Source organism: Ovis canadensis, chromosome 12 (assembly GCF_042477335.2).
Source record: "Ovis canadensis isolate MfBH-ARS-UI-01 breed Bighorn chromosome 12, ARS-UI_OviCan_v2, whole genome shotgun sequence".
NCBI lineage: Eukaryota > Metazoa > Chordata > Mammalia > Artiodactyla > Bovidae > Ovis > Ovis canadensis.
Window position 1 is genome coordinate 86,848,869 of NC_091256.1, and position 18,586 is coordinate 86,867,454.

At 39.1% G+C, this 18,586-nt stretch overlaps 1 protein-coding gene across 2 annotated transcripts in view; it reads left to right on the forward strand.

Moving 5' to 3' along the window:
- The window catches only part of LOC138415722 (complement factor H-related protein 5-like), a 28,314-nt gene extending 11,727 nt beyond the window's left edge, over positions 1 to 16,587 (forward strand). The window contains exons 6-12 of one of the 2 annotated variants that reach the window (XM_069544131.1): positions 1,299 to 1,475; positions 2,715 to 2,897; positions 3,019 to 3,198; positions 7,002 to 7,178; positions 9,916 to 10,098; positions 12,787 to 12,969; positions 15,445 to 16,587. In XM_069544131.1, coding sequence (XP_069400232.1) covers positions 1,299 to 1,475; positions 2,715 to 2,897; positions 3,019 to 3,198; positions 7,002 to 7,178; positions 9,916 to 10,098; positions 12,787 to 12,969; positions 15,445 to 15,641 — 1,280 coding nt within the window. In that variant the 3' untranslated portion in view covers positions 15,642 to 16,587. The remainder of the gene's footprint in view (positions 1 to 1,298; positions 1,476 to 2,714; positions 2,898 to 3,018; positions 3,199 to 7,001; positions 7,179 to 9,915; positions 10,099 to 12,786; positions 12,970 to 15,444) is intronic. The other variant, XM_069544132.1, reaches the window with a different exon arrangement.
- The last annotated feature ends 1,999 nt before the right edge of the window (positions 16,588 to 18,586 follow it).

Consider the following 18,586-nt stretch of genomic DNA (forward strand, 5'->3'; position numbering starts at 1 on the left):
GAGAAGGGAAAGGCTACCCACTCCAGTATTCTGGCTTGGAGAACTCCATGGACTGGAATGGAATGGAGAACTCCACTAAATTGACAATAACAATACATGAAACTGGGTAGATTAAATATTTCTGAGATTATTTAATTAGAAGATACTCCGCTATACTTTTTTGATGTGTGCCTTATCTATTGAGAGTGCTTGTTTTGTCTTGATTGTCCTTTATATTTTTACATGTGAATTGCAATATAGAATCTTATAAATGAACCTTTAAAAATAGAAGGTTAAAAGAGAAAGCTACACACATATATTCATTTATATATCCATTTCTAATTGAATCAGAAGGTATTCACAATGGTTTAGTTTTTCCATACATGTAGGTTGACCTGAAATAAATGGGCGTCAGTTATTTTTCCAGCAATGAGTTTATTTGGGATCAGCAGAGAATTTCAACTTGGCATCTGCAACCATGAAGAGTCACATGCAAGTCCCTGCATGGCAAGAGAAGGAGAATTTTTTTATAGAGAAGAAAAGGAAGCGGGAGGGCTATGTAGACAGTGGCTTTTCATTGGCTGAGTCCTTGCAGGAAAGAAGAGCCTTTCTTCTTCCTGTTGGGCTCGGCTATCTTCATGGAGCATGAGAAACTTCTGGTCTCCTGGCTTTATTGAATTGAGGTTTCTGTTAATATTTAACAAGTAATACAGTATTTTACATTTTACAGGGTATAATGGAAAGATTCAGAAAACCTAGAGGCAACTTAGCCATGCGTTTTTGAAAAAGTTTTGATATTTAGTTCCTTATTTATAAAATTAAGAATTGCATTTTAATGTTCCATCCTGCTTAAAATGTATTAGATATGTTTTATTCAGGCATTCCAGCTATCTACTTTTTAAACATAATTATCATCTTTTATGTGAAAGTGTAGTGAAATACATTATATTTTAATTTTTATTTCTCAAAAGATGGATTTTCATGTCCTTTGACTGAACATTATTCTTATTCTATAAGTAAATTATAAAAGTTAAGTTTTTATTATTAACTAAACAAAGTAAATATTAATAATTTATAAGTAACTTCTCAGAACTTGTCTATAACAATCCTAAAGAGACTCTTATACAAAATTTTACCTGGATGCTCAACTGACTAGTTTTTCCAACACATACTTGCTGAATATAAATCTTTTAAAAGGCAAGAATATATGCTGCTCTGTATGTGAAGCTCCCTGAATCTTATTTTTACATTGAAAATGTTAACTTCATTTTTGCAGTGATTATTTCACATGTATTCATTTACTTTAATTCTACTTTTAGAAATAGAATGTCATCTTCCATTTTTAGAAGCAAATGTAGATGTTTATCCAAAGCAAGAAAAATACAAAGTTGGAGATGTGCTGAAATTTTCCTGCAGACAAAGACTTAAAAGAGTTGGGCCGGATTCAGTTCAATGCTACCAATTTGGATGGTCACCTAATTTTCCAACATGCAAAGGTCAATGTTTATTTTAGCATTGATGAAATAAGAATTAGATTTTTATATTAAATCCATGTATTTTATTGGCTCTTGTATTTATAATCTGACAAACTGCAAAAAATGCAGGAGGAGGGGCGATAGACCATGTAATTGAGTTGCATAGCTTGTTTATAAATTATTTTTGTCAAGGGGTAATTCTACCTCGTGTTTTGAAATATATAAAGGGATTTTAAAGATCAAAATATTGTAGCTGAGGTGAAGAAGTGCTAGTGTTTTTTCTCCTTAGTGTTGTTAAAAATATAATTTAAAAAGTATTACTTGGCACTTGTTATATTTTTATTAAGAGAATAATTAAATCATTGTAAAAATGGTTTACTCAATATAAAACAATGACAATTTGTGACTTGCTTCAGATGACATCATTTTCATCAAGTTTTTGATCAAATTATTTTAGTGTTTATGCTGCTGTTTAATTGCTAAGTCATGTCTGACTCTTTGCGACCCCATTACTGTAGCCCGCCAGGCTCCTATGTCCATCAGATTCCCCAGGCAGGAATACTGGAGTGGGTTGTCATTTCCTTCCCCAGGGGAATCCTCCTGACCCAGAGATCAAACCCACGTCTCCTGCTTGGCAGGTGAATTCTTAAGCACTGAGCCATCCTGGAAGCCCAGGTGTTTATAAATATGTCATAAAGTGTATGTGTGTATCATACCATGTACTTGATATTTATGTAACAGCCTGGTTCTATAATAAATAACTTGTAATATATTGGTATTTGAGGACAACCAGGATATTTGGATATAGAAAGAATAAAAGATTATAGTAAACACTATTGCTAGTTTGAAGAAATATAATAAGATATTTTATAAATGTAAGTAAATGTCCTTATTTCTTATATAGGGAGTCTGAAGAATTTAGAAGTAAAATCTCACTGTTTATCATTTATTTTAAATGACTTCACAAAAAATTAAGTTCAGCAAACTGTGCAAAATGTAACATTTATATATCTAGGTGATCACTATATGTGTTCATTATGCATTTTTCTTCTTTAATTTATTCAGAATTATTCTTACTAAAAACTCAAAATTTGAGAAAGAGAATAGTCAATACCCTATACACACTGTAAAAGCAAACCTGAAAAAAATAAGAACGTGGTATAAATGTAATTTAGTTCTAGATGAAACAAAATCGGAACTCCGTTACTTGCAATATTTAAGACTATTTAAGCATTATTTACACAGTTTATTTCGTGTTAGGGCAAGTGCGGTCCTGTGGTCAACCTCCTCAACTGCCCAATGGCAAACCGAAACACGTAAAACAAGAAAAATACGAACACAGTGAAATGGTGGAATACGATTGCAGCCCTAACTTTGTAATGAAGGGGCCTAAGAAAATACAATGTATGGATGGAGAATGGACAACCCTGCCCACATGTGTTGGTAAATAGATGTTCATGTTTAAACAGGACAGTTACTTCTACTTTGTTTGTATGTATAAATACATATGTAAAAAGATAAAATATTTTAAAGGTAAAGCATATTTTTCATGACATTTTTTTAGAACCGGGGAAAGCGTGTAGATTTATGCCTCAGCTTGAGAATGGCTATAGCCAGCCCTCTGTCCCTCCCTATCGACATGGAGTTTCAGTGGTGTTAAGTTGCAGAAATGCATATACAATGATTGGGAATACTACAGTTACTTGTATTGATGGAATATGGACCGAGCTTCCTAAGTGTGTTGGTGAGTATATGTTTCTCCATTTTACATTTGATTGTTTATAACTTTTAAAAATCAATAAATATATTTAAAGCAGCACATGCTGGTGCCCACCAGATATTAAATTATTAGGAGGTAAGACACTTATTGCTTGCTCTTAATTACTTAATAAACTGAATGGTTAAGGATTTCCTTTGATCTACGAATATTGTGCAAAATTACTGAGACACTTAGTATCTGTGTATCAAGAACATTTGCAACCTCTGCTTCAGATGAATTCCAGACTGCTTTTTCCAGCTATCTTCTGCTCCATCCCACCTTCACCACGTGATGAAGCTATGCAGACGGATTGCTTTTTTAAGCTTCTGGAAAGCCATGCTTTCTTTCTTTCTTTCTTTCTTTTTAAAGAAAACAACAGAGTACCTTGAAAAGTATAGTAGTACAGTTTGCATGCAGGGGTTGGCATCGCGTGGACAGATAAGAACAGTTACTGAGTGGAGGAAGGCAAGGGCTTGGGAGATGGTAGAGGCGAAGAGGATTGGCTGAGTAAATGACAGCGCATCTGTACAGCAGGATACTGTCTTACATAAACTAGGGTAGAAATTTAAAGTGTGATTCCACAATGCAATGTAACAATAGATATAAGGGTACATAAGTCCCCTACATACGAACCTTCCAGTTGCAAACTTTCAAAGCCATGTTTTCTGAAAACTCTGGGCCTCTCCTCCCTCTTTACTCTTTTCCTGGGATGTTTTTCTCCATTTTAATCACATGTAAAATGGAGATCACCTTCAAGACTCAACTCAAAATTCTCTCATCTTTCCTGGTTCATTTTCCTCTACCCACAGTCTCATCCTGAAACTCCAGTAGAGTGATAGAGCTTCTCCACTGTGCTATCTGCCTGCACATTTATTATATAAGGTTTATTCCATGTCTTGAACCTAAGACACTTGTCTTCCTGTTTAGATTGTAAAGTACCAGAATAGCAGAGCCCATGTGCGTGGACCCAGAGCCTAATTCGGAGCCTTGGTAACCACTTCAGTTTGTGTAGATTTAAAGCATTTTAAGATTATGTGTCAGCAACTCGTTCGCAATAGCCTTTGGTTGGCATTGCAAAGGCTCCTCCTCTAGGATGCGGTCCATGTGGTGCTAGCCTTCTTTCTTACATCACACCCCTGCACCCTCCTTTCTGTTAGTCTAGGCTTTCTCAGAGACATAGGGAGGCTGTAAATCTTTACTTGACCTTTTAGCTGAGTACATCAACCTGTGCATTCAGGTCTTATGTTAATTTTCTACATATGTTTTATAGATTTCTCATTAATACCATTTTCTGCATAAGTTTCTTCACTAGTCTCTTTGAGGTTTTATTGGTAAATAGGACCTTTTATTACCTTATATATTTGAATCATTATACTATTATATGCAAGATAATAACAGATTTTTTAATGTCAATTTTCTTTTCAGCAACCTTGCTGGATTCCCATATTAGTTCCCAGAATAAATGTGGATTTTTTTTATTTCTATAAATGGGCTTCCAAGGTGGTGCTAGTGGTAAAGAATTCACATGCCAAAGACTTAAGAGACACTAATTCAATCCCTTGGTCAGGAAGATCCCTTGGAGAAGGAAATAGCAACCCACTCCAATATTCTTCCTGGGAAATCCCATGGACAGAGGAGCCTGGAGGGTTACAGTCCATAGGGTTAGGGTTGCAAAGGGTCGGACACAGCTGAGCATCTGAACATTTCTATAAATAATTACTATCTGATCTTTTTTTATTTCATTGCATCAGCCTGGAAAATACCTCTGTTTGGACCCAAAATAAGAACCAAAATAATGATTATGTAGCCTGAGTTATACCCACTCCAATGTTCTTGCCTGGAGTATCCCAGGGACGGGGGAGCCTGGTGGGCTGCTGTCTATGGGGTCGCACAGAGTCAGACACGACTGAAGCGACTTAGCAGCAGCAGCAGCTGCCTGAGTTATAGTACATTGTGGGGTGTTTGGAGTCTCCTCTTAGAGAGAGAGAGACCAGGACCCAGGCCTCATCTCTGCTCTTCCTGTTTTCCTAATTCCCTTAACTCTATCCCAGATTTTCAGATTAGCTTGCTTACATGTTTCCTCCACAGAAGCCATGAGCTTTATTCTAAGTTTTTCTTTTGTCTGTCTGCTCTATTCCCTTGCATCCCAGCAGTCTTTGGACTTTCAGCTACAATGCCAAAGTGTTTGCCAGTTTTTTCCTGACAAAGTCAGTTGCTCAGTAGTGTCTGACTCTTTGTGACCCCAGGAACTGTAGCCTGCCAGTCTCCTCTGTCCATGGAATTTCCCAGACAAGAATACCGGAGTGGGTTGCCATTTCCTCCTCCAGGGGATCTTCCCAACCCAGGGACTAAACCCAAGTCTCCTGCATTGCTGATGGACTCTTTACCGCTGAGCCACTAGGGAAGCCCAGCAAAGTCAGATCCTGGCCTCCTTTGTTCCATTTCCAGCAATCTCAGTATAGTAAAGTCTTTACATTTGAACTTTAAAGACTAGCAGATTCTCTGTTGCTGCTCTTTCAGATTCTAAAGTAGATCACCCAGGCCACTCCTTCCCCATCTCCTTGGCTTTTGGATCATCAACTGGCCCCCTTACTCCTGGGGATGAAAACTCCCGGGGTTAGCTGCTGAACCCCTTTGAGTCTGGCAGCCTGGTCACTGGCCCTCCGTGATTACCCCCTGAGAGGAGCTGTCTCCCATCCTCAGAAAGGTGTAAACTGTATGCGCTCACAGTCACCAATCATGTAGAAGCGAGACGCAGACCTCCAATCAGCAGCATCACTTGGGGTCCATTTAAAGTAGGAATTAATGGAGAAAAATTAATGGAGAATTAATTGGAGAAGGAAATGGCAACCCACTCCAGTGTTCTTGCCTGGAGAATCCCAGGGATGGCAGAGCCTGGTGGGCTGCCGTCTATGGGGTCGCACAGAGTCGGACACGACTGAAGCGACTTCAGCAGCAGCAGCAGCAATGGAGAAAAAGGACTTATCAGCAGAGAAGAAGCAGAACCCTCCATGTTTCATTATTCCATCCTTTGACACACGAAGGGGAAGGTCCCATAGCAATCTATGTATTTGCGGACAAAAGCAGGGGAAGCGTAATGCTAAAAACCACCTCCACAAGCAAGAGACCTTTGGAAGTGCTTGTTTTGAGGGTCCACAGGGGAGGGCTGGCGTGCTGCAGTCCATGGGGTTGAAAAGAGTCAGACACGACTTGGTGACTGAAGAACAAAGTGTTATATCAGGGAAGTTCTCCCCAGCACATGCTCTGACTTACTGAGTCTGGGTCTTTGCTAAGCTTCTGAAATGTGGGAATAATTGAACCTCAAGGAACATCCAGATTTATCTCTCTTTATTAATACGATACTGCTACAGACTTATTCGTGCATCATCTCTTTTTATTACTTGAATGCTTTGAAAATATTTCTTCAGCATGATTTAGTGGGTACCTTTTCTTGCCTTTAAGCATTAGGCTGAATGTAGCTACATGAGGACTGACCTTTAGTCAAACCCCTGGACCTAAGCAGCCCATCTTGCACTCTCATCTCCCAAGACTTTCTGATCCTTTTTTTTGTCATTCAAACACAGGCTACAGTTTTTTGCTTTCTTTTACTTTTTTTGACAGCACAGCCTACCTCATGCAATGAAATGAAGAATAATTTCATAGGATGACACGTAAATGCATCAAGCATAATTTAATGATATTGTAAATACTTCAGATATTTTATTGAAATGTTGCTTAGTTTCTGTTTAATAGTCTTATTGTGTACGGATGTCTTCCTTTTTTAATAGCAACAAACCAACTTAAGAGGTGTGAAAAACCAAGGTTTTATGTAAGAGGACAGTTAAGTTCATATATGCATGAATTTAATCACAATGCCAGAGTAAGTTACAAATGTGCTGGGAAGAGTACATACATACAGACAGTCTGCATCAACGGGAAGTGGGACCCTGAACCAGACTGCCTAGGTAAGAGTTATTTGAAAGACTTTGTAGATCCTTTGCTTCTTTACCAGAAAAATGCTCTTGAAATTAACATGCTTTTAAATTAAATTATTTACTGTGATATATAACCATAAAATTGGAAGGTAGTTAGAAACTGCTCGTAACCATGGACAGCGGAGCCTGGCAGGTGCTTAGAGAAGGTAACTGGTGGCCAGTTTTTCTATATACCAATATTATACTCATTGATGATTATGGAATAAAAAGAATTTGAAATGTAGGACAGACTAAGAAAATTTACCACTTAAAGACTCATTTCGAAAGAGATCATATCAAATATACATGATGGAATACTAACTCCTAACGGAAGAGTATAATGGCTGGGACTTAGCTAGTGGTGCAGTGGTCAAGACTTTGCTTTCCAATGCTGGGAATATGGGTTCCTAACCCGGTCCAGGATCTAAGATCCCGCATGCCTCAGGGCCAAGAAACCAAAACATAAAGCAGAAGCAATATTGTAACAAATTCAATAAAAACCTTAAAAACTTTCTGGGTATGATGGCATTAGAAATTGTGAAAGAGAAAAATATTTGAATATATAATTAAATTTAAATAATGATTTTAAGAAGATAAGTTAACTATAATTTGTCTAAAACAACTAAAATTTTTCATTTTTATTAAATATTTTATTTTTCAACATATTTTTATTTTTTTATATTAGGAAGTGACTATTCTGAGAGTTTCAAGAACTTGTTATATGCCTGTGGAATGTTTACTTAAATTAACCAGCTATGTATAGTTCACTGTTACATTCCCAGTATTAAGACTCAATAGATCAGTTTCATAACCACAAAGAAGTAATATTTAAAAGTAATAATGAAATTGACCTCCTCTTCTATCTTTCATTTTGTGAAATAATTTACTTCCAAATAACCTAATGGAATAGTATTTAAAATACTAAGAAGTGTATTATAATTATAAACATACAGTAAAACCTATGAGATGCACAATAAACAAAGTTTAGAGTGACATTCAGAGCCTTAAATGCATATTTTTTAGGAAAAAATAAACGTGTATGTGTGTGTGTATATATATATTAAATAAATATATAGCTAGGGGAAAACATACATTCCAGATATTAAGAAGAGAAAGGAATAATCAAAGTAAAGGCAGAAGGAAGTGAATGAAATAGAATATTTTACTTACAGTTGATTCCGTAAGTAAAACTAATTCTTGAAAAGATTAAGCAGACCTGTCTAACCAAATTTACTCTAATTAAGAAGAATGGTGAGAAGTCTGAAAAAAGTATTCTGCAACCAAAAAAGTAGATGAAAATACAAATTTAGGGAAATAGGAGAATACCATTTTTTAAAGTAAAGAAATTTAGGGACTTCCCTGGTGATCCGGTGGTTAGGAGTCTGCACTTTCACTGCTGAGGGCAAAGGTTCAAATCTCTGGCTGCGGAACTAAGATCCTGTAAGCTACGTGGTGCAGTAAAAAAAACACAAATCTTTATTTGCAGAGAAGCAGCACTTGACAGCAGCCTGTGCCCTGGGGGCGGGATGCGCCGAAGCAGGGCACCCCCGCAAGTCCTGGTCAGGAGGTGGGCCTGCAGCTCTAACCACAGTGCTCCGGCGTTAAGGTGACCATTTACAGTGTTTCCCTAAGAACAAGTCCACTGACCAAAACAGAGTTAATTCCTACTCAGACAGAGGCATTCTAGCCACATCCACCAGCAGGCACTGTTCTGTTTAGAAGAAAATGCAGATGATGAAAACGCAGATTTTGACCCTCCCTCCCATCTCCTTCCCCACACCCCACCCCTCTAGGTTGTTACAGAGCCTCTGTTTGAGTTCCTTGGGTCAGACAGCAAATTCCCACTGGCTATCTATTTTACATATGGTATTGTAAGTCTCCGTGTCACGAACTCCATACATCTCTAGAGGGAGGTTCAAGAGAGAGGGGACATATGTATACCTATGGCTGATTCATATTGATGTTGGCAGAAACCAACAGAATTCTTTAAAAAATTATCCTTCAATTAAAAAATAAATGTAAAATAGAAATAAAAGAATAGATGGTCAAGGGAAGCCTTGGCTGGTTCTGTCATTACTGTTGCTATTTAAATTTTTTTTGTTGTTGTTCTAACATGTTTGAATCACATGCACATAGCTTCCTTGAATCATGTGGGTTAGCTAGAAAAAATTGCAAGGGTTAATTTGAAAAATTATGCAAGAGTACTGACAGCATAGTGAGTAGGGGCACCTGAGAAATTTTAAATCAATTATTATAACACAGACGCGCTTTTTAAACCAAAAACTATGTTAACATAAAATACAGGTATTACTATAGCACAGTATATGTTGTTGTAGTTTAGGTGCCAAGTCGTGTTTGACTCTTTGCGACCCCATGGACTGTAGCCCGCCAGCCTCCTCTGTCCATGGGATACTCCAGGCAAGAATACTGGAGTGGGTTGCCGTACCCTCCCGGAGGATCTTCCTGACCCAGGGATCGAACCCAAATCTCCTTCACTGGCAGGCGGATTCTTAAACCACTGAGCCACCAGGGAAGCCCAGCGTTATATACACTATATGTATATATATATATATATATGTGTGTGTGTGTGTGTGTGTGTGTGTGTGTGTGTATGCAGAGAAAGGGAGAGAGAGAGTTAGTTATTGGATGTCCCATTACACTGAAATGTCATCTTGTTGAGCTGTTTTTCCTTAGCTTTTATTAATCAAATAATACAATTTTTTTGTAGGAAAAAAGATACAACTGTGCCCACCTCCACCTCAGATTCCTAATGCTCAGAACATGCTAACCACAGTGAATTATCAGGAAGGAGAAAAGGTCACTGTTCTCTGTAAAGAAAATTATGCATTTCTGGAAGCAAAAGAACTTGTGTGCAAAAGTGGACAATGGCAGTCCTTACCACTCTGTGTAGGTCAGTATTTGTTTCTAAATAATGTTGTTTGAAAAGAGATAAATCTTTGCTTTATCTAAAGAACAGGAAAAAACCTTATGACCTATTTATTACACAATATTCTGAAGCATTAAATTGTCATCTAGTTACCCAATTCTGCCCATGTTTTAAACTGTTTCTCTGAGATGTATCTCCAACAGTGACCAGAGAAGAAACGGATTTGAGACCTTCACTGGAAACTCGATTCTATTCATTAGAATTATTCAATATCCAGCGTTAAGATGTAGAGCGGGCAATCTGAGAGTGGTCAAGGCTAGGGTTTGAATTTGGTAATTGCTGCTGGAGAGATGATATGAAAGCTTTGGGATGGGCTGGGAACACATGAAGAGTTTACATATCTAAACAAGAGAGAAAGAGGTGGGCAAAGAGGAGCAGCCAAACAAGGTTGCAGGAGATAAACTAGGGAAGGTTGCTAAAATAATTCCAGGACCCAATTGCAATGTGGGGGTGCTACTCCTCATTCTACAAGCAAGTGCCCTACAATTGGACTCAGTTCTGACACTGTCTACCCAGAGACAGCCTCGGATCTCACAGGCTAAGGACCCAGTCTTACAAGACTGCTCCCTGCGGCCCCAGTTCAGATGCCGGTTGCATGTCCAGGTTGTGACCTGTGCTTCTGACCGACCAGGTATAGATGAAGTTTTCTATGACCCTCTCCTTGGGTTCCATTACTTTGCTGGAGCATCTCACCACACTCAGAAGCAGTCTACTCACTAGATCACCATTTATTATAAAAAAGGACACCTCGGGAACAGCCAGATGAAAGCTATGCTCAGGACAAAGTGTGGGGAAGGGTGCAGAGCTGCCATGCCCCCTCCAGGCGTGGCTCTTCCCGCATCTTCCCACGGGAAGCCCTGTGGACCCTGTCTTTTGGGGAGTTATGGAAGCTTCAGTACGTTGGCACCATTGATCACATCTGTGGCCATGGGTGATGGATTTGACCTCCAGCCCCTCTGCCCTCCCTGCAGGTCAGGGTGGGACTGAAAGTTTCAGCCTTCACATGGTGGTTCTCCTGGCAACCAGCGCATCCTTGTGTTATCGAAGGGCTTTCCAAAAATCACCTCATTGATGGAACAAAAGGCACTTTGATTGCTTTCCATCTTTAGGAGATTCCAAGGGTTTCCAGAGCTCTGTGCAAGAAACAGGAGTCAGACCAAGTGTTTGCTTCTTTTTAGAAATCACAGCACCACAACTGGTGTCCCAGAAGCAACGCCAACGGCATAAGTTAAAAAAAGTAACTTATTTTAAAATGTTATTTGACAGGAAGGCAAACATTTCAAAGACTGCTTAGGACTAGGCAAGATGCCTGAGAATTGAACAGCGGATTTAACAAAGAGCCTAGCCTGGTGCTCTGTGATGACCTAGAGCAGTGGGTTGCGGGCAAGGGAGGCTCAAAAAGGAGGCGATATATGTATCATCATGGCCGATTTGTGTTGTCTGGCAGAAACCAGCACAACATTGTAAAGCAATTTTCTTCCGATTAAAAGATTTTAACTAGGAGGAAGGGAAGTAAATGGAGATAGAGATGAAAAAACAACAACAGCAGTGGATTTAGCTACCTGAAAATCATGGGTAACTTTGCTTTTATCTGATGAAGCTGTGGCTTTTTCAGTGCATTTCTATGCTGGTTACAGATTCAGCAGAGGAGACACTGGTGACACAGCAGAAAGAGGACAGTTCATGGGGCAGGGCCTTTGCTGGTGTAGAGGATATAGAATCCAAAGTCCACATGGAGTTGGTTTGAGAAAAGAGCAGGGACAAGAAATGAAAGAGGAGAGAGAACAAATTATTTGTGATCAGCTGTCTGAGTCGGTCCCTCCGTATCTGTACCTTCTGTGACCGTGTAGGGAGATCACTCAGTACCATGGAACTTATTCCAGCCGATCTTAACATGAGTTGAAACGTGATGGACAGAGAAAGAGGCCCATGCTATTATTTGGAGTTAAAAAAGTAAACACTGAAGAGTATGTCTACAAGTCATTTCAGTAAAATTAAAAGTTCATGACCATAACTGATAGCTCCATGTTGTTTGCATAACAGTAACAGTTGCCCCAGAGAATAAAAATGGGAAGGGAGTTACTTATTTTTACCTTTCCTCTGTAATTAAACATTTGTATGGGGAAAGGTGAAATAGACCAGAGGTTTATTCACTAGTCCATCAGGCTTTAAATAAAAACAGTTTTTAATACTTACATAACCTTATATATGGGCTTCCCGGTGGCTCAGCGGTAAAGAATCCACCTGCGATGCAGGAGATGATGGGCTCGGTCCCTGGGTCAGGAAGATCCCCCGGAGGAGGGCATGGCAACCCACTCCAGTATTCTTGCCTGGAGAATCCCATGGACAGAGCCTGGCGGGCTATGGTCCATTGGGTTGCAAACTGTCGGACACGACTGTAGAGACTGACCACACAAGCGTGCCCTGATGTATGCTTAATACTCATTTTGTGTGTGTTTTATTTTAGGGTGAAAGAAAGCATTATAGTTGTATTCCAGTTATCAGGTTGCATGATAGAAATTTTATAATGAGCTATTTGGACTCTTGAACATCATGTAAATAAGATATTGAAGATATGATATATGGAACTCACTTTATTCCATTTATACTGCAATACTAATATTTTTTTAACACTTGCATGTCATCTTCCAGAGTCTGCACAATATTGTGGGCTGCCTCCGCCTATTGACAATGGAGACATCACCTCCTTCCCCTTATCAGCATACTCTCCAGGGTCGGTGGTCCAGTACCGCTGCCAATCTTTCTATGAGCTCCGGGGGAACCTGACTGTGACGTGCAGAAATGGACAGTGGTCAGAACCACCCACATGCATTGGTGAGTTCTTTATATTTTCCTGGAGTCTGAAACTTGATGTTTATAGAATTTTCATGGACTAATTTTGTAGGATAATTTTTACTTAAATTTCATTCAGCCAAAAACTTGTTAACAAGTGTAGGTATATAACTGCACATTTAAAAAAAAAATCTGCTTTATTTAAAGCAGAGTGGAAAAAAAGTTTCTTTAAATGATAAATCGGGACTTTCCTGGTGGTACAGGGGATAAGAATCTGCCTGCCGATGCAGGGGACATGAGTTCGAGCCCTGATCTGGGGAGATTCCACATGCTGAGGAACAACTAAAGCCCCTAGGCTGACTTCTGAGCCTGTGCCCCTAGAGCCCTGCTCTGCAGCAAGAGCAGCCTCTGCGGTGAGAGCCCATGCAATGTAGCGGGAGAGCAGCCCCCGCCACCCTCCACAATTAGGGACAAGCCCGTGCAGCAGCGAGACCCAGCACAGCCAAAAATAAACACAGTTTTTAAAAAACAATAATATATCGAACACAGACTGGCAATTCGTTTCTTACATGATAGTATCCATGTTTTTCATGTCAATGTATGGCAAAACCAATACAGTATTGTAAAGCAAAATAAAGTAAAAATAAAAATTTAAAAAATAAATAAATAAAAATAAAACAATAATATAAATACACTTTAAAAAGACCCAAAATACACGGTGCATTACAAAACTCCATGAATATCCCAAGTCATCATTTAACCACAGGACATACTCTTACACCACAAAGTATTTTCATGTTACAAACATTTGAGGATATTTTTCAGGAGACCATTTTCAAAATGATGGTCTAGGAGTTGTTCTTTATCAGTATGCAAAATTCTACTTGTAAACCTGATGGTTTTTCCTGGAAGAACTCTTTGCAGACCGCTGCTAACATGGATTTGTACTCCCACGTGGCTGGGAGTTCTAGCAGGGAAAGCAGAAAAACTGGCAAGGTTAGCAAGTCGCCTCCCAAATCTGCACTGTATCTTCTTCTTCTTCTTTTTTAAATATTTGGCTGTGTCAGGTCTTGGTCGGCATGCGTTCTCTGGCTGTGGTACTCTGGCTCGGTAGTTGTGGCACACCAGACTATTTGCTCTGGGGCATGTGGGATCTTAGTCCCCCAACCAGGGATCAAACCTGTGCCCCTGCAGTAAAAGGGTGCAGTCAGCCGTTCAACCATCAGGGAAGTCTCTCTGACTCTCTTAATGGAATTATAAAGTGGGGCAAACTCTTTGGAGGGCAGTTTGGGCATAAACCTCAGATTTTAAAACCACACGTCCTTTGACCTCATTACTTTATTTCTGGAAGACTAATCTACACACGCACTCTTGCAAGTGTAAAAGAATCTGTACAAGGATATTCACAGCCACATTGTCTAGCACAATAAGAAATGGAATCTACATAACTTCTATCAGTAGTCTTATGAGATTTGTTTTATTAACAACCTGTGCCAATGAATGAAGAAACGAGGCACAGAACACCTTAGTATTTGATTTAAGCTGCTTAGTGAGTATCTGGTGGTGTTAGGATTCATATATCACTTTGTCAACAAAGGTCCATCTAGTAAAAGCTATGGTTTTTCCATAGTTATATATGGATGTGAGAGTTGGATCATAAAGAAGGCTGCTGCTGCTGCTGCTAAGTCGCTTCAGTCGTGTCCGACTCTGTGCAACCCCATAGATGGGAGCCCACCAGGCTCCCTCATCCCTGGGATTCTCCAGGCAAGAACACAGGAGTGGGTTGCCATTTCCTTCTGCAATGCATGAAAGCGAAAAGTGAAAGTGAAGTCGCTCAGTCGTGTCCGACTCTTAGCAACCCTAAGGACTGCAGCCCACCAGGCTCCTCCGTCCCTGGGATTTGCCAGGCACGAGTACTGGAGTGGGGTGCCATTTAAATGTGGTGATGGAGAAGACACTTATGAGTCCCTGGACTGCAAGGAGATCCAACCAGTCAATCCTAAAGGAAATCAGTCCTGAATATTCATTGGAAGGACTGATGCTGAAGTTGAAGTTCCAATACTTTGGCCACCTGATGCAAAGAGATGACTCACTGGAAAAGATCCCAATGCTGGAAAAGATTGAGGGCAAGAGGAGAAGGGGGTGACAGAGGTTGAGATGGTGGGATGACATCACCCACTCAATGGACATGAGTTTGAGCAAATTCCGGGAGATAGTGAAGGACAGGGAAGACTGGCTTCCATATTCTGGCTCAAAACCCCAAATTATGTGAATTTGGAATATTTATTCTGGTTCTCTGAGCCTCCGTCTCCTCATGGGTAGCCTGGAGAGATAATGCCCAGCATTTATAAATGATACATACAAAATGCTAAGAACTATGTCTAGTATAACTGAATAAATATTAACTTTTAATATTCTTTTATAATTTTATTTAGTTCCAGATTTTCTTAAATGCAATTTCACTGTTCTTGGATAAGCAAAGATATATTATTAATACTTCATAATTTTTTCTTTCAGATGCATGTATCATATCTGAAGATAGAATGAACAAAAATAACATACAGTTAAAACGGAGAAACCCCCCAAACAGATATGCTAAAACAGGGGATTTCATTGAATTTGAGTGTAAAAGTTCACATAAAGAGAGAACACCCATACAATCATTCCGAGTCCTCTGTCAGGAAGGGAAATTTGAATATCCCACATGTGAATGAGACAAGCACAACTCCCCTGGATGTGCCCTTAAAAGTAATCCTACAGGTAGGCTGTTAGTATTTGTTATGTGGTCACTGCTACAATTATTTTCTTTATACTTTCAGGGATGGTTTATCACAGTTTTAATTAGAACTCTGGATTTTCAGAGGTTCTTAAATTTGTCAGTTGAGTAGCCAAGGCTTCTTTCATAGCAGGACCATGCGTATCCCATTCCTGAGTCCCCTCTCCTGTAACACACGCAGAAACATGCCCGCCTTCACCACTTAGTTCCACGCACCCTCTTCTCATTGTCTGAAATTTACTGCTTCAAGGCTTTCTGAGTCAACTTTATTTCAGAGGAAGTGGTGGATAATCTCTTTCTTTACATTATTATAATTTCACAAAAACACAGACACTGTCACCCCTTATGTTTGTAGCAAGCATTAGTAAGTATTTATAAACCTCTAATGTGACTCTAACCATCCATTAAGCCATACATATGCCTTAAAGGACTGAATATACCACTTCTACAAATAAGTGGAAGACTTTGAAACGTACACAAATCTTAGTGTGGTACTTCTGATACAGTCAAGAGGCAATATACACATACAGAAAAGAAACTCTAATTTTAAATAAGAGTTATTAGGTTACAATATTATGTGTATTGAATTGTCTGGGTGGGCATAAATGGATAAAGGAGAAGAAATAAAAATGCTGGCTAAATCAGTCTATGTGGTTTGAGATGAATAGGTTTAAGAAATTAGAATACTTTGAAATTATTTGTATTTCCTATATTTTAACATTATATACTGCTTTTATAGTCAGAAAAGAGTTATCAGACCAAGAAAATAGAAAATGAGAATATAAAGACCCTTTGGGTCATGATGCTGATTTCATGCAACAACTCCATTATTTTTTGATGTACCGTAGTTTGGGAAATACTGAATAAAATGTTTTAGAAATATACTTTGGGTGGTCTTCTATTGTAGACAGCATTTTTTTCCTTCTTTTAAATATTTGTACAAAAGATGACTACTAATACAAGTGAAAATATGGCTTAAAGTCCTCATGACCATGGATTTGACAATGGGTTCTTAGATGACATCAAAAGCACAAGAAAGAAAAGAAAAAAATAGATCAACTGGACTTAGTCAAAATTACAAACATTCATGCTTCAGAGAAAAGGAAAATAAAATGAAAACATAGCAGACAAAATGGGAGAAAATAGTTACAAATCATATATCTGATAACAGGCTTGTATTTAGAATATATAAATAACTCTTACAACTCAAAAGAACAAGACAAATAATCCAATTTAAAAATGAAAACGGGATCTAAATAGATACTTGTCTGAAGAAAATGTATGAATGGCCAATAAGCACACTGAAAGATGTCTGACATCGTTAACCATTTTGTTGTTGTTTAGTTGCTCAGTCATGCCTGACTCTGCGACCCCATCGACTGCAGCATGCCAGGCCTCCCTGTCCATCACCAACTCCCGGAGCTTACTCAAACTCATGTCCATTGAGTCAGCGATGCCATCCAACCATCTCATCCTCTGTTGTCCCCTTCTCCTCCTGCCCTCAATCTTTCCCAGCATCAGGGTCTTTTCTAATGAGTTGGCTCTTTGCATCAGCTGACTAAAGTATTAAGTAAATTGAAATAAAAATCATCATGAGATACTACTTCACACAAACTGGGATGGTGATAAAGTCAGATAATAACAGGAGTTCTTAAGGATGCGGAAAATGGAGATCCACAAACACTGCCGAAGGGAATGTAAAGCGGTGCACTCAATTTGGAAGACAACCTGGCAGTTTCTGAAGGTTAAACATAGAGTTGCGATGACTCAGCAATCCTCCTAGATATCGATAAATACCTAGGAGAAATGAAAACATGTATCTACACAAACTTGCATGTGAATGTTCCTAGCAGAGTTACTCATAACCCAAAGGTAAAAACAACTGTTTCAAAACTGGGAAAGGAGTATATCAAGCCTGTATCTTGTCACCCTGATTTATATGCAGAGTACATCATGTGAAATGCCAGGCTGGATGAAGCACAAGCTGGAATCAAGATTGCTGGGAGAAATATTAATAAGCTCAGATATGCAGATGACACCACCCTTATGGCAGAAAGTGAAAGGGAACTAAAGAGCCTCCTAAGTGAAAGAAGAGAGTGAAAAAGCTGGCATAAAACTCAACATTCAGAAAACTAAGATCATGGCATCTGGATCACAATAAACTGTGGAAAATTCTGAAAGAGATGGAAATACCAGACCACCTGACCTGCCTCTTGAGAAATCTATATACAGGTCAGGAAGCAACAGTTAGAACTGGACATGGAACAACAGGCTGGTTCCAAATAGGAAAAGGAGAACGTCAAGGCTGTATATTGTCACCCTGCTTATTTAACTTATATGCAGAGTACATAATGAGAAACGCTGGGCTGGAAGAAACACAAGCTGGAATCAAGATTGCTGGGAGAAATATCAATAACCTCAGATATGCAGAGGACACCACCCTTATGGCAGAAAGTGAAGAGGAACTAAAAAGCCTCTTGATGAAAGTGAAAGAGGAGAGTGAAAAAGTTGGCTTAAGAGCTCAACATTCAGAAAACGAAGATCATGGCATCTGGTCCCATCACTTCATGGGAAATAGATGGGGAAACAGTGGAAATAGTGTCAGACTTTATTTTTGGGGGGCTCCAAAAGCACTGCAGATGGTGATTGCAGCCATGAAATTAAAAGATGCTTACTCCTTGGAAGAAAAGTTATGACCAACATAGATAGCATATTGAAAAGCAGAGACATTATTTTGCCAACAAAGGTCCGTCTAGTCAAGGCTATGGTTTTTCCAGTGGTCATGTATGGATGCGAGAGTTGGACTGTGAAGAAAGCTGAGCACCAAAGAATTGATGCTTTTGAACTGTGGTGTTGGAGAAGACTCTTGAGAGTCCCTTGGAC